The sequence below is a fragment of the Pristiophorus japonicus genome, chromosome 14 (assembly GCF_044704955.1).
Source record: "Pristiophorus japonicus isolate sPriJap1 chromosome 14, sPriJap1.hap1, whole genome shotgun sequence".
In the NCBI taxonomy this organism is placed as follows: Eukaryota; Metazoa; Chordata; class Chondrichthyes; family Pristiophoridae; genus Pristiophorus; species Pristiophorus japonicus.
In genome coordinates, this window is record NC_091990.1 from 86,568,167 (window position 1) to 86,590,602 (window position 22,436).

General features: G+C 47.9%; 1 protein-coding gene across 3 annotated transcripts in view; it reads right to left on the reverse strand.

Moving 5' to 3' along the window:
- The window catches only part of LOC139279967 (excitatory amino acid transporter 2-like), a 335,138-nt gene that overhangs the window by 22,541 nt on the left and 290,161 nt on the right, over positions 1–22,436 (reverse strand). For all 3 annotated transcript variants that reach the window (XM_070899337.1, XM_070899338.1, XM_070899339.1), the window contains one exon: positions 11,328–11,561. In XM_070899337.1, coding sequence (XP_070755438.1) covers positions 11,328–11,561 — 234 coding nt within the window. The remainder of the gene's footprint in view (positions 1–11,327; positions 11,562–22,436) is intronic.

Sequence of the window (22,436 nt, forward strand, 5' to 3'; positions counted from 1 at the left end):
AGTGTACTCATCGTCAACCCAACAAACAGACCCATCACCTTCCTCATCATCAACCCAACAAACAGCCCCATCGTCTTCATCATCATCAACCCAACAAACAGACACCATCGTCTTTCTCATCATCAACCCAACAAACAGCCGCATCACCTTCCTCATCATCAACCCAACAAACAGACCCATCAGTGTCCTCATCATCAACCTAACAGCCCCATCATCTTACTCATCATCAACCCAACAAACAGCCCCATCACCTTACTCATCATCAACCCAACAAACAGCCCCATCAGTGTCCTCATCATCAACCTAACAGCCCCATCATCTTCCTCATCACCAACCCAACAAACAGACACATCGTCTTCATCATCATCAACACAACAAACACACCGATGATCTTCATCATCATCAACCCAACAAACAGCCCCATCACCTTCCTTATCATCAACCCAACAAATAGACCCATCACCTTCCTCATCATGAACCCAACAAACAGCCCCATCGTCTTCATCATCATCAACCCAACAAACAGACCCATCAGTGTCCTCATCATCAACCAACCAACAGCCCCATCACCTTCCTCATCATCAACCCAACAAACAGACCTGTCTTCATCATCATCAACCCAACAAGCAGACCCATCATCTTCATCATCAACCTAAAAAACAGCCCCATCACCTTCCTCATCATCAACCCAACAAACAGACCCATCGCCTTCCTCATCATCAAACCAAAAAACAGACCCATCATCTTCAACCCAACAAACAGACCCATCAGTGTCCTCATCTTCAACCCAACAAACAGACCCATCACCTTCCTCATCATCAACCCAACAAACAGACCCATCTTCATCATCATCAACCCAAAAACAGACGCATCGCCTTCTTCATCATCAACCCAACAAACAGACACCATCGTCTTTCTCATCATCAACCTAACAAACAGCCCCATCGTCTTCCTCCTCATCAACCCAAAAAACAGACGTATCAATGTCCCATCATCAACCCAAAAAACAGACCCATCAGTGTCCTCATCATCAACCCAACAAACAGACCCATCGTTTTCCTCATCATCAACCCAACAAATAGACCCATCAATGTCCTCATCATCAACCCGACAAACAGCCCATCCGTGTCCTCATCATCAACATAAACAAACAGGCACATCACCTTCCTCATCATCAACCCAACAAACAGACCCATCACCTTATTCATCATCAACCCAACAAACAGCCCCATCGTCTTCATCATCATCAACCCAACAAACAGACCCATCAGTGTCCTCATCATCAACCCAACAAACAGACCTATCACCTTATTCATCATCAACCTAACAAACAAACCCATCACCTTCCTCATCATCAACCCAACAAACAGACCCATCACCTTCCTCATCATCAACCCAACCAACAGACACAGCACCGTCCTCATCATCAACACAACAAACACACCGATGATCTTCATCATCATCAACTCAACAAACAGCCCCATCACCTTCCTTATCATCAACCCAACAAAAGCCCCATCGTCTTCATCATCATCAACCCACCAAACAGACCCATCAGTGTTCTCATCAACCCAACAAACAGACCCATCAGTGTCCTCATCATCAACCCAACAAACAGACCTATCACCTTATTCATCATCAACCCAACCAACAGACCCAGCACCGTCCTCATCATCAGCCCAACAAACAAACCCATCACCTTCCTCATCATCAACCCAACCAACAGACCCAGCACCGTCCTCATCATCAGCCCAACAAACAGACCCATCGCCTTCCTCATCATCAACCCAAAAAACAGACGTATCGCCTTCATCATTATCAACCCAACAAACAGACCCATCACCATCCTCATCATCAACCCAACCAACAGACCCAGCACTGTCTCATCATCAACCTAACAAACAGACCCATCAGGGTCCTCATTATCAACCCAACAAAGAGAACCATCGGTGTTCTCATCATCAACCCAACAAAGAGTCCCATCGACTTCATCATCATCAACCTAACAAACAGCTCCATGACCTTCCTCATCAACAACCCAAACAGCCCCATCGTCTTCATCATCATCAACCCAACAAACAGCCACATCAGTATCCTCATCATCAACCCAACAAACAGACCCATCACCTTCCTCATCATCAACCCAACAAGCAGACCCATCATCTTCCTCATCATCAACCCAACAAACAGACACCATCGCCTTCCTCATCATCAACTAAACAAACAGACCCATCGTCTTCCTCATCATCAACCCAAAAAACAGACGTATCAATGTCCCCACCATCAACCCAAAAAACAGACCTATCAGTGTCCTCATAATCAACCCAACAAACACACCCATCAGTGTCCTCATCATCAACCCAACAAACAGACCCATCGTTTTCCTCATCATCAACCCAACAAATAGACCCATCAGTGTCCTCATCATCAACCCAACAAATAGCCCCATCAGTGTCCTCATCATCAACCCAACAAACAGACCCATCAGTGTCCTCATCATCAACCCAACAAACAGACCCATCAGTGTCCTCATCATCAACCCAACAAACAGCCCCATCACCTTCATCATCATCAACCCAACAAACAGCTCCATCACCTTCCTCATCATCAACCCAACAAACAGACCCATCAGTGTCATCATCAACCTAACAAACAGACCCATCAGTGTCCTCATCATCAACCCAACAAACAGACCCATCACCTTCCTCATCATCAACCCAACAAACAGCCCCATCGTCTTCATCATCATCAACCCAACGAACAGCTCCATCACATTCCTCATCAACCCAACAAACAGACCCATCAGTGTCCTCATCATCAACCCAACAAAGGGACCCATCATCTTTCTCATCATCAACCTAACAAACAGCTCCATGACCTTCATCAACAACTCAAACAGCCCCATCGTCTTCATCATCATCAACCCAACAAACAGCCCCATCAGTGTCCTCATCATCAACCTAATAAACAGCCCCATCACCTTTCTCATCATCAACCCAACAAACAGACCCATCAGTGTCCTCATCATCAACCCAACAAACAGACCCATCAGTGTCCTCATCATCAACCCAACAAACAGACCCATTGCCTTCATCATCAGCAACTCAAAAAACAGACCCATCAGTGTCCTCATCATCAACCCAACAAAAAGACCCATCAGTGTCCTCAGCATCAACCCAACAAACAGACCCATCGCCTTCCTCATCATCAACCCATCAGACAGACCCATCAGTGTCTTCATCATCAACCCAACAAACAGACCCATCAGAGTCCTCATCAACCCAACAAACAGCCCCATCACCTTCCTCATCATCAACCCAACAAACAGCCCCATCGTCTTCATCATCATCAACCCAACAAACAGCCCCATCACCTTACTCATCATCAACCCAACAAACAGCCCCATCGTCTTCATCATCATCAACCCAACAAACAGCCCCATCAGTGTCCTCATCATCAACATGAACAAACAGCCCCATCAGTGTCCTCATCATCAACCTAACAGCCCCATCATCTTCCTCATCACCAACCCAACAAACACACCAATGACCTTCATCATCATCAAACAACAAACAGCCCCATCGTTTTCATCATCATCAACCCAACAAACAGGCACATCACCTTCCTCCTCATCAACCCAACAAACAGACCCATCACCTTCCTCATCATCAACCCAACAAACTGCCCCATCGTCTTCATCATCAACCCAACAAACAGACCCATCAATGTCCTCATCATCAACCCAACAAACAGACTGATCACCTTCCTCATCATCAACCCAACAAACAGACCCATCACCGTCCTCATCATCAACCTAACAAATAGACCCATCAGTGTCCTCATCATCAACCAAACCAACAGCCCCATCGTCTTCATCATCATCAACCCAACTAACAGACCCATCAGTGTCCTCATCAGCAACCTGAAACAGACCCATCAACTTCCTCATCATCAACCCAACAAACAGACACATCACTTTCCTCATCATCAACCCAACAGACCCATCACCTTCTTCATCATCAACCCCACAACCAGACCCATCAGTGTCCTCATCATCAACCCAACAAACAGACCCATCGCCTTCCTCGTCATTAACGCAACAAACAGCCCCATCACCTGCCTCATCATCAACCCAACAAACAGACCCATCGCCTTCCTCATCATCAACCCAAAAAACAGACCCATCAGTGTCCTCATCATCAACCCAACAAAGAGACCCATCGCCTTCCTCATCATCAACCCAACAAACAGACCCATCAGTGTCCTCATCATCCACCCAACAAACTGACCCATCACCTTCATCATCATCAACCCAACAAACAGACCCATCAGTGTCCTCATCATCAGCCCAACAAACAGACCCATCGTCTTCATCATCACCAACCCAACAAACAGACTGATCACCTTCCTCATCATCAACCCAACAAACAGACCCATCAGTGTTCTCATCATCAACCGAACAAACAAACCCATCACCTTCCTCATCATCAACCCAACAAACAGACCCATCACCTTACTCATCATCAACCCAACAAACAGACCCATCACCGTCCTCATCATCAACCTAACAAATAGACCCATCAGTGTCCTCATCATCAACCAAACAAACAGCCCCATTGTCTTCTTTATCATCAACCCAACTAACAGACCCATCAGTGTCCTCATCAGCAACCTGAAACAGACCCATCAACTTCCTCATCATCAACCCAACAAACAGACACATCACTTTCCTCATCATCAACCCAACAGACCCATCACCTTCCTCATCATCAACCCCACAACCAGACCCATCAGTGTCCTCATCATCAACCCAACAAACAGACCCATCGTTTTCCTCATCATCAACCCAACAAATAGACCCATCAATGTCCTCATCATCAACCCGACAAACAGCCCATCAGTGTCCTCATCATCAACATAAACAAACAGGCACATCACCTTCCTCATCATCAACCCAACAAACAGACCCATCACATACATCATCAACCCAACAAACAGCCCCATCGTCTTCATCATCATCAACCCAACAAACAGACCCATCAGTGTCCTCATCATCAACCCAACAAACAGCCCCATCACCTTACTCATCATCAACACAACAAACAGCCCCATCGTCTTCATCATCATCAACCCACCAAACAGACCCATCAGTGTTCTCATCAACCCAACAAACAGCCCCATCACCTTCATCATCATCAACCCAACAAACAGCCCCATCACCTTCATCATCATCAAGCCAACAAACAGCCCCATCGTCTTCATCATCATCAACCCACCAAACAGACCCATCAGTGTTCTCATCAACCCAAATAACAGCCCCATCACCTTCCTCATCATCAAACAACAAACAGCCCAATCATGTTCATCATCATCAACCCAACAAACAGGCACATCACCTTCCTAATCATCAACACAACAAACAGACCCATCACCTTCCTCATCATCAACCCAACAAACAGCCCCATCGTCTTCATCATCATCAACCCAACAAACAGACCCATCAGTGTACTCATCGTCAACCCAACAAACAGACCCATCACCTTCCTCATCATCAACCCAACAAACAGCCCCATCGTCTTCATCATCATCAACCCAACAAACAGACCCATCAGTGTCCTCATCATCAACACAACAAACAGACACATCACCTTCCTCATCATCAACCCAACAAACAGCCCCATCGTCTTCATCATCAACCCAACAAACAGACCCATCAGTGTTCTCATCATCAACCCAACCAACAGACCCAGCACTGTCTCATCATCAACCTAACAAACAGACCCATCAGCGTCCTCATCATCAACCCAACAAAGAGAACCATCGGTGTTCTCATCATCAACCCAACAAACAGTCCCATCGACTTCATCATCATCAACCCAACGAACAGCTCCATCACCTTCCTCATCAACCCAACAAACAGACCCATCAGTGTCCTCATCATCAACCCAACAAACAGACCCATCAGTGTGCTCATCATCAACTCAACAAACAGACCCATCACCTTCCTCATCATCAACCCAACAAACAGACCCATCACCTTCCTCATCATCAACCCAACAAACAGACCCATCACCTTCCTCATCATCAACCCAACAAACAGACCCATAAGTGTCCTCATCATCAACCCAACAAACAGACCCAGCAGTGACCTCATCATCAACCCAACAAACAGACCCATCAGTGTCCTCATCATCAACCCAACAAACAGACCCATCAGTGTCCTCATCATCAACCCAACAAACAGCCCCATCGTCTTCATCATCATCAACCCAACAAACAGACCCATCAGTGTTCTCATCATCAACTGAACAAACAAACCCATCACCTTCCTCATCATCAACCCAACCAACAGACCCAGCACCGTCCTCATCATCAGCCCAACAAACAGACCCATCGCCTTCCTCATCATCAACCCAACATACAGACCCATCGCCTTCCTCATCATCAACCCAAAAAACAGACGTATCGCCTTCATCATCATCAACCCAACAAACAGACCCATCACCTTCCTCATCATCAACCCAACCAACAGACCCAGCACTGTCTCATCATCAACCTAACAAACAGACCCATCAGCGTCCTCATTATCAACCCAACAAAGAGAACCATCGGTGTTCTCATCATCAACCCAACAAACAGTCCCATCGACTTCATCATCATCAACCCAACGAACAGCTCCATCACCTTCCTCATCAACCCAACAAACAGACCCATCAGTGTCCTCATCATCAACCCAACAAACAGACCCATCAGTGTGCTCATCATCAACTCAACAAACAGACCCATCACCTTCCTCATCATCAACCCAACAAACAGACCCATCACCTTCCTCATCATCAACCCAACAAACAGACCCATAAGTGTCCTCATCATCAACCCAACAAACAGACCCAGCAGTGACCTCATCATCCACCCAACAAACAGACCCATCAGTGTCCTCATCATCAACCCAACAAACAGACCCATCAGTGACCTCATCATCAACCCACAGTGTCCTCATCATCAACCCAACAAACAGACCCAGCAGTGACCTCATCATGAACCCAACAAACAGACCCATCAGTGTCCTCATCATCAACCCAACAAACAGACCCAGCAGTGACCTCATCATCAACCCCACAGTGTCCTCATCATCAACCCAACAAACAGACCCATCGTCTTCCTCATCATCCACCCAACAAACAGACCCATCAGTGTCCTCATCATCAACCCAACAAACAGACCCATCAGTGTCCTCATCATCAACCCAACAAACAGACCCATCAGTGTCCTCATCATCAACCTACCAAACAGAACTATCAACTTCCATATCGAAAATTCAACAAAACTGCTCGTTCCTTTGGGTCTTCTGCTCCCAGCCCCCTATTCCTGAATCCTTGCCACCTGCCTCCTCCTCCCTGCTTCATTCTCTCGGATCCCTGCTCCCCGCCCACTGCCCTCTGCCCCCTGCTCCCGGCCTTTGTCCTCTGCCCCCTGGTCCCTGCTCCCATGCCCCCTGCTCCATGCTCCCGGCCCCCTGCCCCCTTCCCGGCTTTTGTCCCCTGCCCCCTGGGTCATAAGAGCAGAAGAACATAAGAATTAGGAACAGGAGTAGGCCATCTGGCCCCTCGAGCCTACTCCGCCATTCAATAAGATCATGGCTGATCTGGTCGTGGACTCAGCTCCACTTACCCGCCCTCTCCCCGTAACCCTTAATTCTCTTATTGCTTAAAAATCTATCTATCTTTGACTTGAAAACATTCAATGAGCCAGCCTCAACTGCTTCCTTGGGCAGAGAATTCCACAGATTCACAACCCTCTGGGAGAAAAAATTCTTTCTCAACTCGGTTTTAAATTGGCTCCTCCGTATTTTGAGGCTGTGCCCCCTAGTTCTAGTCTCTCCCACCAATGGGAACAACCTCTCTGCCTCTATCTTGTCTATCCCTTTCATGATTTTAAATGTTTCTATAAGATCACCCCTCATCCTTCTGAACTCCAGCGAGTAAAGACCCAGTCTACTCAATCTATCATCATAAGGTAACCCCCTCATTTCTCGAATCAGCCTAGTGAATTGTCTCTGTACCCCTTCCAAAGCTAGTATATCCTTCCTTAAGTAAGGTGACCAAAACTGCACGCAGTACTCCAGGTGCAGCCTTACCAATACCTTATACAGTTGCAGCAACACCTCCCTGCTTTTGTACTCCATCCCTTTCGCAATGAAGGCCAACATTCCATTTGCCTTCCTGATTACCTGCTGCACCTGCAAACTAACTTTTTTTTTTTTGGGATTCATGCACAAGGAGCCTACGGCCACACTAGTCTGAAAACGCCCGATCCCGTCTGATCTCGGAAACCAAGCAGACTGAGGCCTGGTTAGTACTTGGATGGGAGACTGCCTGGCCTTTCAGTTCCGCGCGGAGGGGTTTCCTGTACGGGCTGCTCCTGCACACCCTCAACTTTGCCATCCTCGCCGGCCGTCCGGACACGCCATGGCGTACCATCTTGCCGTCCGGAGGAGGCGGGGGTCCCCGATGGAGGGCACTCTACGCAGGGGTCCTCCCACTATTCATCGGGGACTTGGCCTGGAGGGTGGTGCATGGAGCAGTGCCGTGCAACAAATTTTTAAGCCGGTTCACGGACTCCCAGGCCGCCTGCAATTTCTGCGGTCTGGAAGAGTCCGTGTTCCATGTTTTTATGGAATGCACAAGGTTGCAGCCCCTGTTTTATTATTTGAAGGGACTGCTCCTGAAATTCTGGCTGCACTTCAGTCCCACTCTCCTGATCTTTGGGCACCCTGTGCGGAGGGGAGCGGGAGGTCCGAAGGCCTCCTCGTAGGACTGCTCCTGGGCACGGCCAAGGGTGCCATCAGCCGGTCCAGGCAGCGGGCGGTCGAGGGGGTCGTTCAACCTGACTGCCTGCCTCTCTTCCACTCTTACATCCGGTCCAGGGTGTCCTTGGAGATGGAGCACGCGGTGTCCACCAGTACGCTCGCGGCCTTCCGCGAGAGGTGGGCACCGGAGGGACTGGAGTGCATCATCACGCCCGGCAACCAAATTTTAATTTGATTTTACGTTTTAAAGTTTAATTTGTTTTCATTGCCGGTGCTTTTAGTGTCCCCCTCCCCTTTTATAGGGGGCACTGGAAAAATTTGATTTTAGCGCCCCAAAAAAAAAACCAAAAAAAAGGGGCCTTGAAAATGTCTGCTGTGTCACCCAGGCGGTTGGCATGGTTTTAATGTTTATGTTTTGCAGGTAAACTCCAAAAAGAGTTTCATGCACAAGGACCCCCAGGTCCCTCTGCACCAAAGCATGTTGTAATTTTTCCCCATTCAAATAATATTCCCTTTTACTGTTTTTTTTCCCCCAAGGTGGATGAGCTCACACTTTCTGACATTGTATTCCATCTGCCAAACCTTAGCCCATTCGCTTAACCTATCCAAATCTCCTTGCAGCCTCTGAGTCCTCTACACAACCCGCTTTCCCACTAATCTTAGAGTCATCTGCAAATTTTGTTGCACTACACTCTGTCCCCTCTTCTCGGTCATCTATGTATATTGTAAACAGTTGTGGTACCAGTAGTGATCCCTGTGGCACACCACTAACCACTGATTTCCAACCCGAAAAGGACCCATTTATCCCGACTCTCTTGTGTTCGCCAGCCAATTCTCTATCCATGCAAATACATTTCCTCTGACTCTGCGTACCTTTATCTTCTGCAGTAACCTTTTGTGTGGCACCTTATCGAATGCCTTTTGGAAATCTAAATACATCACATCCATCGGTACACCTCTCTCCACCATGCTCGTTATATCCTCAAAGAATTCCAGTAAGTTAGTTAAACATGATTTCCCTTTCATGAATCCATGTTGCGTCTGCTTGATTGCACTATTCCTATCCAGATGTCCCGCTATTTCTTCATTAATGATAGTTTCAAGCATTTTCCCCACTACAGATGTTAAACTAACCGGCCTATAGTTACCTGCCTTTTGCCTGCCCCCTTTTTTTTTAAACAGAGGCGTTACATTAGCTGCTCTCCAATCCGCTGGTACCTCCCCAGAGTCCAGAGAATTTTGGTAGATTATAACAAATGCATCTGCTATAACTTCCGCCATCTCTTTTAATACCCTGGGATGCATTTCATCAGGACCAGGGGACTTGTCTACCTTCAGTCCCATTAGTCTGTCCAGCACTACCTCCCTAGTGATAGTGATCATCTGAAGGTCCTTCCTTCCCACATTCCTATGACCAGCAATTTTTGACATGGTTTTTTGTGTCTTCCACTGTGAAGACGGAAGCAAAATAATTGTTTAAGGTCTCAGCCATTTCCACATTTCCGATTATTAAATCCCCTTTCTCATCTTCTAAAGGGACCAACATTTACTTTAGTCACTCTTTTCCGTTTTATATATCTGTAAAAGCTTTTACTATCTGTTTTTATGTTTTGCGCAAGTTTACCTTCGTAATCTATCTTCCCTTTCTTTATTGCTTTTTTAGTCATTCTTTGCTGTTGCTTAAAATTTTACCAATCCTGTAGTTTCCCACTAACCTTGGCCACCTTATACGCATTGGTCTTTGATTTGATACTTTCCTTTATTTCCTTGGTTATCCACGGCTGGTTATCTCTTCGCTTGCCGCCCTTCTTTTTCACTGGAATATATTTTTGTTGCGCATTATGAAAGAGCGCCTTAAAAGTCCTCCACTGTTCCTCAATTGTTTGGTCCCTGCTCCCATGCCCCCTGCTCCATGCCCCCCTGCTCCATGCCCCCCTGCTCCATGCTCCCGGCCCCCTCCCCCCTGCCTTTGTCCCCTGCCCCCTGGTCCCTGCTCCCAGCTCCATGCCCCCCTGCTCCCTGTCCTCATGCTCCCTACCCCCTGCCCCCTGCCCCTTGCTTCCGGCCTTTGTCCCCTGCCCCCTGCTTCCGGCCTTTGTCCCCTGCTCCCATGCCCCCTGCTCCCAGGCTATGTTAATGCTGTTGCCAGAGCTCAAGGTTAAATCTGATCTCCTCACCCTTGCTGCATGTGGATTGGATGAATCTTGGCTTGCCACTCAAAGATCCGTCCTTTCCCATTTCCTATATTTATTTATATTGCCCCTATGATTTTTCTCCGTTTGCTCACAGCATTGTTCTTGAAGTGAATCTTCATTTTCTGGAGACTCCTGGACAATATGAGGGTTGGAAACCCTGCTTCACTGTCCTCTTGTGATGCTTCCTCCTCCTCAATGAGGACACTGGATCCATTCATCAATAGGTGTGGGAGCTCACACTTAAAGTAGCCCAAAGAACTTGTGACATGAAAGCTTTTCCCTTTCTCCCTAAAATAGCTCAGAAGCAACAGTTGTGCTAATACCTGGATGCAGTCCCTAAAGCTGTGATCCAGGCCTGGAAGATGCCTGCAAGGAATGAGAAAGGATTTTTCCTGGTTATCGCAAAGTACATCAGCGGCAGGATGATCCCTCCATGGATGAGGAGCCCAGTGATTACCGTCACCATGTACATGCCCAGTTGCCTAGCAACGACTTCCAAGTCTTTAATGGCCACAATCTTTCCACAAATCAGACAGGCGATACCCAGGGGAGAGTACCTTAATAACACAAAGGAAACATCAAAGGTTAGAACTCAGAGAGATACTTCATAGATTAGCACTCTGAACTGTGGCTCAGTGGGTAGCACCCTCACTCAGTCAGAAGGTTGTGGCTTCCAAGTCCACTCCAAGGACTTGAGCACAAATTCTGGGCTGATACTCCAGTGCAGTACTGAGAGCACTGCACTGTCAGAGATGCTGTCATTTGAATGAGATGTTAAACAGAGGCTCCTTCTGCCCTTTCAGATGGAAGTAAAAGATCCCATGGCATTATTATGAACAAGATCAGGGGAGTTCTCCCCATTGTCCTGGCCAATATTTATCCCTCAACCAGCATCTAACACAAATAATCTGGTCCTTATCTAATTGTTGTTTGTAGGACCTTGTATGGACCAACATTACAACAGTGACTACACAGCAATTAATGTTGGCCGTGGCTCAGTTGGGAGCATCCTTGTCTGAGTCGGAAAGTTGGGGGTTAAGGTCTCACTCCAGAGACTTGAGCACAAAAATCTAGGCTGACACTCCAGTGCTGTACTGAAGGAGTGCTGCACTGTCGGAGGTGTTTTCTTTCGAATAATGAATAATCGCAAGGCGCTTCACAGGAGTATTATGAGATTTAAAAAATTTGACACCGAGCCGCATAAGGAGAAATTAGGGTCGGTGGCCAAGAGGTATGTTTTAAAGAGCGTCTTGAAGGAGGAAAGAGAGGTCGAGAGGCGGGGAGGTTTAGGCAGGGAATTCCAGAGCTCAGGGCTGAGGCAACAGAAGCCACGGCCATCAATGGTTGAACGATTATAATCAGGGTTGCTCAAGAGGGCAGAATTAGAGGAGCGCAGGCTCTTGGGATTGTGGGGCTGGAGGACATTACAGAGATAGGGAGGGGTGAGGCCATGTAGGGATTTGAAAACAAGGATGAGAATTTTGAAATCGAGGGTTTGCTTAACCGGTAGCCAATGTACATCAGTGAGCACAGGAGTGATGGTTGAGCGGGACTTGGTGCGAGTTAGTAGATGGGCAGCTGAGTTTTGGATTAATTTACGTAGGGAAGATTATGGGAGGCCCGCCGGGAGTGCGTTGCAATAGTCAAGTCCAGAGGTAACATAGATTTACATCGAATTTACAGCACAGAAATAGGCCGTTCGGCCCAACTTATCCTCCTCCTCCCACCCTACTTCATCTAACCCTGTCAACATATCCTTCTATTCCTTTCTCTCTCATATGAATATCTTATCTTCCCCTTAAATACATCTAAGCTATTTCCCTCAACCGCTCCATGTGGTAGTGAGTTTCACATTCTCACCACTCCCGAATTCCTTATTGGATTTATCGGTGAAACTGCAACAATTCAATTAATTGTATGCTGTAGATTTAGGCTAGAAAGGAACTCCTTGCTGGATTATTAATCTCCGAAATCGCTAACTCCCTAGTTATATCATGTTTTCTAACCAGAAAAAGAAAGCAAATATTTCTTTCAAACTTACCAAACCGATATCATACAGATACTGTCTGTCATGTATCTCACACTACTGTACATAACTGTATCTTACCATGCTATACATGACTGTAACTAGAGATGACCTGTAACCACAAGCTTACCTTACCACCAGTGGTGCACTTGCAGGAGACACTGGATACCTGTCCCAGACAGGTATATAAGGACAGGTCTCAGGCAAGTGAGGCATTCGAGAGCTGTGTAATAAAGGTGCAGGTCCTGAGTGACCTTGACTTCAGTATGTGCCTCGTGTGAATCTGTACTGCAGGGACAGGACTTTACAGTGGCAACGAGTTACGGGATTACAGAATCCACAGAATGGCGAACAACGGATCAGATGAAAAGTACAATGCTGGAGATAATTGGGAGGACTTTATGGAAAGGCTCCAGCAAAGCTTTGTAACCAAAGACTGGTTAGGCAATGATAAGGCAGACAAGAGAAGAGCCAATCTCTTGACCAGCTGTGGCTTGAAAACATATGCCTTAATGAAGGACCTGCTGGCACCTGAGAAACCAGCAAGCAAGTCATTTGAAGAGTTGAGCACACTGGTAAGAGACCACCTGAAGCCAGCAAGCAGCCGACACATGGCCAGATACAGGTTCTACAACTACAGACCCTGTGTGGGCCAGAGCATACCCGACTTCGTGGCGGAACTTCGGAGGTTGGCTAGCTGAGAAACATAGAAACATAGAAAATAGGTGCAGGAGTAGGCCATTCACCCCTTCTAGCCTGCACCGCCATTCAATGAGTTCATGGCTGAACATGAAACTTCAGTACCCACTTCCTGCTTTCACACCATACCCCTTGATCCCCCGAGTAGTAAGGACTTCATCTAACTCCCTTTTGAATATATTTAGTGAATTGGCCTCAACTACTTTCTGTGGTAGAGAATTCCACAGGTTCACCACTCTCTGGGTGAAGAAGTTTCTCCTTATCTCGGTCCTAAATGGCTTACCCCTTATCCTTAGACTGTGACCCCTGGTTCTGGACTTCCCCAACATTGGGAACATTCTTCCTGCATCCAACCTGTCCAAACCCGTCAGAATTTTAAACGTTTCTATGAGGTCCCCTCTCACTCTTCTGAACTCCAGTGAATACAAGCCCAGTTGATCCAGTCTTTCTTGATAGGTCAGTCCCACCATCCCGGGAATCAGTCTGGTGAATCTTCGCTGCACTCCCTCAATAGCAAGAATGTCCTTCCTCAAGTTAGGAGACCAAAACTGTACACAATACTCCAGGTGTGGCCTCACCAAGGCCCTGTACAACTGTAGCAACACCTCCCTGCCCCTGTACTCAAATCCCCTCGCTATGAAGGCCAACATGCCATTTGCTTTCTTAACCGCCTGCTGTACCTGCATGCCAACCTTCAATGACTGATGTACCATGACACCCAGGTCTCGTTGCACCATCCCTTTTCCTAATCTGTCACCATTCAGATAATAGTCTGTCTCTCTGTTTTTACCACCAAAGTGGATAACCTCACATTTATCCACATTATACTTCATCTGCCACGCATTTGCCCACTCACCTAACCTATCCAAGTAACTCTGCAGCCTCATAGCATCCTCCTCGCAGCTCACACTGCCACCCAACTTAGTGTCATCCGCAAATTTGGAGATACTACATTTAATCCCCTCGTCTAAATCATTAATGTACAATGTAAACAATTGGGGCCCAGCACAGAACCCTGCGGTACCCCACTAGTCACTGCCTGCCATTCCGAAAAGTACCCATTTACTCCTACTCTTTGCTTCCTGTCTGACAACCAGTTCTCAATCCACGTCAGCACACGACCCCCAATCCCATGTGCTTTAACTTTGCACATTAATCTCCTGTGTGAGACCTTGTCGAAAGCCTTCTGAAAGTCCAAATATACCACATCAACTGGTACTCCTTTGTCCACTTTATTGGAAACATCCTCAAAAAATTCCAGAAGATTTGTCAAGCATGATCTCCCTTTCACAAATCCATGCTGACTTGGACCTATCATGTCACCATTTTCCAAATGCGCTGCTATGACATCCTTAATAATTGATTCCATCATTTTACCCACTACTGAGGTCAGGCTGACCGGTCTATAATTCCCTACTTTCTCTCTCCCTCCTTTTTTAAAAAGTGGGGTTACATTGGCTACCCTCCACTCGATAGGAACTGATCCAGAGTCAAAGGAATGTTGGAAAATGACTGTCAATGCATCCGCTATTTCCAAGGCCACCTCCTTAAGTACTCTGGGATGCAGTCCATCAGGCCCTGGGGATTTATCGGCCTTCAATCCCATCAATTTCCCCAACACAATTTCCCGACTAATAAAGATTTCCCTCAGTTCCTCCTCCTTACTAGACCCTCTGACCACTTTTATATCCGGAAGGTTGTTTGTGTCCTCCTTAGTGAATACTGAACCAAAGTACTTGTTCAATTGGTCTGCCATTTCTTTGTTCCCCGTTATGACTTCCCCTGATTCTGACTGCAGGGGACCTACGTTTGTCTTTACTAACCTTTTTCTCTTTACATACCTATAGAAACTTTTGCAATCTGCCTTAATGTTCCCTGCAAGCTTCTTCTCGTACTCCATTTTCCCTGCCCTAATCAAACCCTTTGTCCTCCTCTGCTGAGTTCTAAATTTCTCCCAGTCCCCAGCTTCGCTGCTATTTCTGGCCAATTTGTATGCCATTTCCTTGGCTTTAATACTATCCCTGATTTCCCTAGATAGCCACGGTTGAGCCACCTTCCCTTTTTTATTTTTACGCCAGACAGGAATGTACAATTGTTGTAATTCATCCATGCGGTCTCTAAATGTCTGCCATTGCCCATCCACCGTCAACCCCTTAAGTATCATTAGCCAATCTATCTTAGCCAATTCATGCCTCATACCTTCAAAGTTACCCTTCTTTAAGTTCTGGACCATGGTCTCTGAATTAACTGTTTCATTCTCCATCCTAATGCAGAATTCCACCATATTATGGTCATTCTTCCCCAAGGGGCCTCGCACAATGAGATTGCTAATTAATCCTCTCTCATTACACAACACCCAGTCTAAGATGGCCTCCCCCCTAGTTGGTTCCTCGACATATTGGTCTAGAAAACCATCCCTTATGCACTCCAGGAAATCCTCCTCCACCGTATTGCTTCCAGTTTGGCTGGCCCAATCTATGTGCATATTAAAGTCACCCATTATAACTGCTGCACCTTTATTGCATGCACTCCTAATTTCCTGTTTGATGCCCTCCCCAACATCACTACTACTGTTTGGAGGTCTGTACACAACTCCCACTAATGATTTTTGCCCTTTAGTGTTCTGCAGCTCTACCCATATAGATTCCACATCATCCAAGCTAATGTCTTTCCTAACTATTGCATTAATCTCCTCTTTAACCAGCAATGCTACCCCACCTCCTTTTCTTTTTATTCTATCCTTCCTGAATGTTGAATACCCCTGGATGTTGAGTTCCCAGCCTTGATCATCCTGGAGCCACGTCTCCGTAATCCCAATCACATCATATTTGTTAACATCTATTTGCACAGTTAATTCATCCACCTTATTGCGGATACTCCTTGCATTAAGACACAAAGCCTTCAGGCTTGCTTTTTTAACACCCTTTGTCCTTTTAGAATTTTGCTGTACAGTGGCCCTTTTTGTTCTTTGCCTTGGGTTTCTCTGCCCTCCACTTTTCCTCATCTCCTTTCTGTCTTTTGCTTTTGCCTCATTTTTGTCTCCCTCTGTCTCCCTGCATAGGTTCCCATCCCCCTGCAATATTAGTTTAACTCCTCCCCAACAGCACTAGCAAACACTCCCCCTAGGACATTGGTTCCGGTCCTGCCCAGGTGCAGACCGTCCGGTTTGTACTGGTCCCACCTCCCCCAGAACCGGTTCCAATGCCCCAAGAATTTGAATCCCTCCCTGCTGCACCACTGCTGAAGCCATGTATTCATCTGCGCTATCCTGCGATTCCTACTCTGACTAGCACGTGGCACTGGTAGCAATCCCGAGATTACTACTTTTGAGGTCCTACTTTTTAATTTAGCTCCTAGCTCCTTAAATTCTTTTCGTAGGACCTCATCCCTTTTTTTACCTATGTCGTTGGTACCAATGTGCACCACGACAACTGGCTGTTCTCCCTCCCATTTCAGAATGTCCTGCACCCGCTCCGAGACATCCTTGACCCTTGCACCAGGGAGGCAACATACCATCCTGGAGTCTCGGTTGCGTCCGCAGAAACGCCTATCTATTCCCCTCACCATCGAATCCCCTATCACTATCGCGCTCCCAATCTTTTTCCTGCCCTCCTTTGCAGCAGAGCCACCTACGGTGCCATGAACTTGGCTGCTGCTGCCCTCCCCTGATGAGTCATCCCCCCCAACAGTACTCAAAGCAGTGTATCTGTTTTGCAGGGGGATGACCACAGGGGACCCCTGCACTATCTTTCTTGCACTGCTCTTCCTGCTGGTCTTCCATTCCCTATCTGGCTGTGGACCCTTCTCCTGCGGTAAGACTAACTCACTACACGTGATACTCATGTCATTCTCAGCATCGTGGATGCTCCAGAGTGAATCCACCCTCAGCTCCAATTCCGCAACGCGGACCGTCAAGAGCTCGAGGCGGATACACTTCCCACACACGTAGCGCCCAGGGACACCGGAAGTGTCCCCGAGTTCCCACATGGTACAGGAGGAGCATATCACGTGACCGAGCTCTCCTGCCATGTCTTAACCTTAGATACCCTTAAATTGGTAGTAAATGTTACAGTTCACTTACTGATATAAAAAATAAAAGAAAAGCTACTCACCAATCACCAGCCAATCACTTACCCCATTGGCTGTGACGTCACTTTTTGATTACTTTCTACTTCTATTTTGCTTTCTCTCCCACTGTAGCTGCCTTTTATAGGTCGCTCCCACGTCTCACCAACTGCTGCTGGCTCTTGATCTCCCGCTGGGCCTTTTATAGGTCGCTCCCCTCTCACCAACTGCCGCTGGCTCTCGATCTCCCACTGGGCCTTTTATAGGTTGCTCCCGCGTCTCACCAACTGCTGCTGGCTCTCGATCTCCCGCTGGGCCTTTTATAGGTCGCTCCCCTCTCACCAACTGCCGCTGGCTCTCGATCTCCCGCTGGGCCTTTTATAGGTCGCTCCCCTCTCACCAACTGCCGCTGGCTCTCGATCTCCCGCTGGGCCTTTTATAGGTTGCTCCCGCGTCTCACCAACTGCTCCTGGCTCTCGATCTCCCGCTGGGCCTTTTATAGGTCGCTCCCCTCTCACCAACTGCCGCTGGCTCTCGATCTCCCGCTGGGCCTTTGATAGGTCGCTCCCGCGTCTCACCAACTGCTGCTGGCTCTCGATCTCCCGCTGGGCCTTTTATAGGCTGCTCCCCTCTCACCAATTGCTGCTGGCTCTCGATCTCCCACTGGGCCTTTTATAGGTCGCTCCCGCGTCTCACCAACTGCCGCTGTGAATTCTCCGATGAACTAAGGAGAGAAGTACTGAGAGACTTTTTTATTGAAGGAATAGGCCACTCAGGCATATTCCAAAAGCTCATAGAGACCAAGAACCTGACCCTAGAGGCAGCAGCACTGGTTGCACAGACATTGTTGGCAGGAGAAGAAGAAACGAGGTTGATCTCTACTGCGGGTACAACAACTAACGAAACTTCGGAACAACGGGCTCACAGCGTGAAACAAGCCGCTAACCCCACACACAGACAAAGGCAGGAGAGCAGGCCTTCAACTCCAGGCAGTGGCACCAGAAGCCATCAAGGGCCACATGAACGGCCGTTCACACCTCAGCAACCCACAATGCGAGCAATCAACTACAAACTGAGAGAAGCTCAAGAAAGATCAGCCAGACGCAGCTCATTCTTTGGAAACAATGGAAGCGGTCTGTGCTAGAGATGTAGGGGAAGGCACTCATCAAGGGGTTGTCGATTTCAGCATGCTGTTTGCAGAAACTGCGACTATACAGGGCATCTGGCCCGCATGTGCAGAAAAACAGCAGCTCGGCTGGTATACAAATCAGATGGGTCGGAAAGCGGACCAGATGACGGTGGGGACAGTACCCGGGACACCGATGTACAGCGGGTCAACACGATCAATGGCAACTGCTCCTACAACAAGACGCCTCCAATAATGATGAGGGTCCTACTCAATGGGGTACCCGTCAACATGGAGCTGGATACGGGAGCGAGTCAATCTTTCATGAGCGCTCAACAATTTGAACAGCTGTGATCGCACAAAAGCAACAGACCAAAACGCATAAGGGTCGACACCAAACTAAGGACCTATACCAAAGAAATTGTCCCAGTCCTCGGCAGCGCCATGCTCTCAGTCACACACAAAGGGACAGTGAACCGACTCCCCCTGTGGATTGTCCCCGGAGATCTCCCAGCACCGCTGGGAAGAAGCTGGCTGGCAAAACTAAACTGGAAATGGGATGATGTTCACGCCATGTCGTCAGAGGAACGGACCTCCTGCTCAACAGTTCTAAGTCAATTTGAACATCTCTTTCAGCCAGATGTGGGCATCTTCAAAGGGGCTAAAGTCAAAATCTACATCACACAGAATGCCAGACCGGTCCATCACAAGGCTAGAGCTGTGCCGTGTGTGATGAGGGGAAAGATTGAACATGAGCTGGACCGGCTTTTGCGGGAAGGCGTTCTCACCCGTGGAATTTAGCGACTGGGCAAGTCCCATCATCCCAGTCATGAAGCCTGATGGATCCATACGAATCTGTGGGGACTACAAATCTACCATAAACAGAGTCTCCCTACAGGACCAATACCCGCTGCCCAGAGCGGAGGACTTATTTGCCACATTGGCTGGAGGAAAACTTTTCTCAAAACTAGATCTCACATCTGCGTATATGACGCAAGAATTGATCGATGACTCCAAGCTACTCACCACCATCAACACACATCGAGGCCTTTTCATGTACAATCGATGTCCATTCGGCATCAGGTCAGCAGCTGCCATATTCCAGCGCAACATGGAGAGTCTGCTCAAGTCCATCCCAGGGATGGTTGTATTTCAAGACGATATACTTATCATGAGCAGGGACACAGACTCCCATCTCCGCAATTTGGAGGAAGTACTAAAGCGGTTGGATCGGGTAGGCCTAAGAGTTAAAAAATCCAAGTGCCTGTTTCTCGCGCCCGAGGTTGAATTTTTGGGCTGAAGGATTGCCGCTGATGGAATCCACCCAACAGAGTCCAAAACCGAAGCAATTCGTCTGGCACCCAGGCCCCGGAATGTCTCAGAACTGTGCGCCTTTCTCAGGCTACTCAATTACTTTGGGAACTTTATGCAGAACTTAAGCACGCTGCTGGAGCCTCTCCACGTGCTACTCAGAAAGGGGTGCGATTGGTTTTGGGGGGACGCCCAAGAACGCGCCTTCAATAAGGCACGCAACCTTCTATGTTCCAACAATGTTTTGACTTTCTTTAATCCAGTTAAAAAGCTAGTTCTTACATGTGATACGTCACCGTATGGGGTTGGGTGCGTTTTATAACAACATGTCAATAGTGCGGGTAAATTACAACCCACAGCTTATGCCTCCAGGTCACTTTCTCGGGCGGAGCGCGGGTACGGAATGGTGGAGAAGGAGGCGCTCGCGTGCGTGAACGGTGTCAAAAAGATGCACCAATACCTTTTCGGGGCCAAGTTCACGTTAGAAACTGACTACAAGCCCCTCATGTCCCTACTATCCGAAAGCAAGGCAATAAACGGCAACGCCTCGGCGTGCATTCAACGGTGGGCACTCATGCTGGCGTCTTACGATTACACCATAAGGCACAGACCAGGCACAGACAACTGTGCCGACACGCTTAGCAGGCTACCCCTGGCGACCACGGAAGGGCCTGACGAACAAGACTGTGAGATAGTCATGGCAATCAATGCCTTTGAGTCCACAGGTTCGCCCATGGCAGCTCGCCAAATCAGAGCCTCTACGGCCAGCGACCCCACGTTATCCCTAGTAAAAAGATGTGTCCTAACCGGTGACTGGGCAGAGTCTCGCGATGGCTGCCCAGAGGAAATCAAACCTTTCCATAGGCGCATGCATGAGCTGTCACTACAAGCAGACTGCCTGATGTGGGACAGCCGAATAGTTATGCCTCTGTGAGACAGAGAGGCATTTGTCTGGGTGCTCCACTGCGAGCACCCGGGGATCGTTCTCATGAAGGCCATATCCCACGTCTGGTGGCCTGGCATGGGCGCGGACTTGGAGCTCTGCGTCCGATGGTGCACCATTTGTGCCAACTCAGTAATGCCCCCAGGGAGGCCCCCCTGAGCCCTTGGCCCTGGCCCACCAAACCGTGGTTGCGGGTGCATGTAGACTATGCAGGCCCATTCATGGGCAAAATGTTCCTCATAGTTGTAGATGCATTTTCCAAGTGGATCGAATGCACCATTTTAAACTCGAGCACCACCTCCACCACTGTGGAGAGCCTTGGAACCATGTTCGGAATGCACGGCATTCCTGACATATTGGTCACTGATAATGGTCCGTGCTTCACCAGTGCAGAATTCCAAGATTTTATAAGTGACCATGGCATAAATCACGTTAAGATGGCACCGTTCAAGCCGGCCTCCAACGGCCAGGTGGAGCCAGCAGTGCAGATCATTAAACAAGGCATGCTCAAAATCCAAGGTCCCACGCTGCAGGGTCGCCTGTCGCGATTGCTGCTGGCGTACAGATCTCATTCACATTAATTGACTGGAGTTCCCCCCGCGCAACTATTAATGAAACAGACCTTAAAGACAAGGCTGTCATTAATCCTCTCAGACATGTATGAAATCGTTGAGGCAAAGAGCCGCAAGCTAACCGAGTACCATGACCGAAATTCGAGGGGGAGGTGGAATGAGATAGGGAACAAAGTGTTTGTGCTAAACTATGGCAGGGGTCCCAAATGGCTTGCAGGGACAGTAACAGGCAAGGAAGGAAACAGGCTACTGGTGGTACAAATGGACAATGGCCAAACCTGCCAGAGGCATGTAGACCAAGTCAAAAGTAGATTTACCAACAACACTGCGGAACCAGAGGCAGACTACAATGTGGAACTCACACCACACCTGGTGGACAGTCAGAGGGAACAACCTGAGGAAAAGGCAATCCCAACAGACAGCCCAGGCGAGACACCAACAATCATACTGAATGAAACAGACAGCCCAGGCGAGATACCAGCAATCACACCGAAATAACAACAGGCACCAAAGCAAACAACTGAACCACAACTAAAACGCTCCACGCGACAGCGTAGAACACCTGAGAGACTGAACTTATAAAGACAATAAGACCTTGGGGGGAGGGTGATGTCATGTATCTCACACTACTGTACATAACTGTATCTTACCATGCTATACATGACTGTAACTAGATATGACCTGTAACCA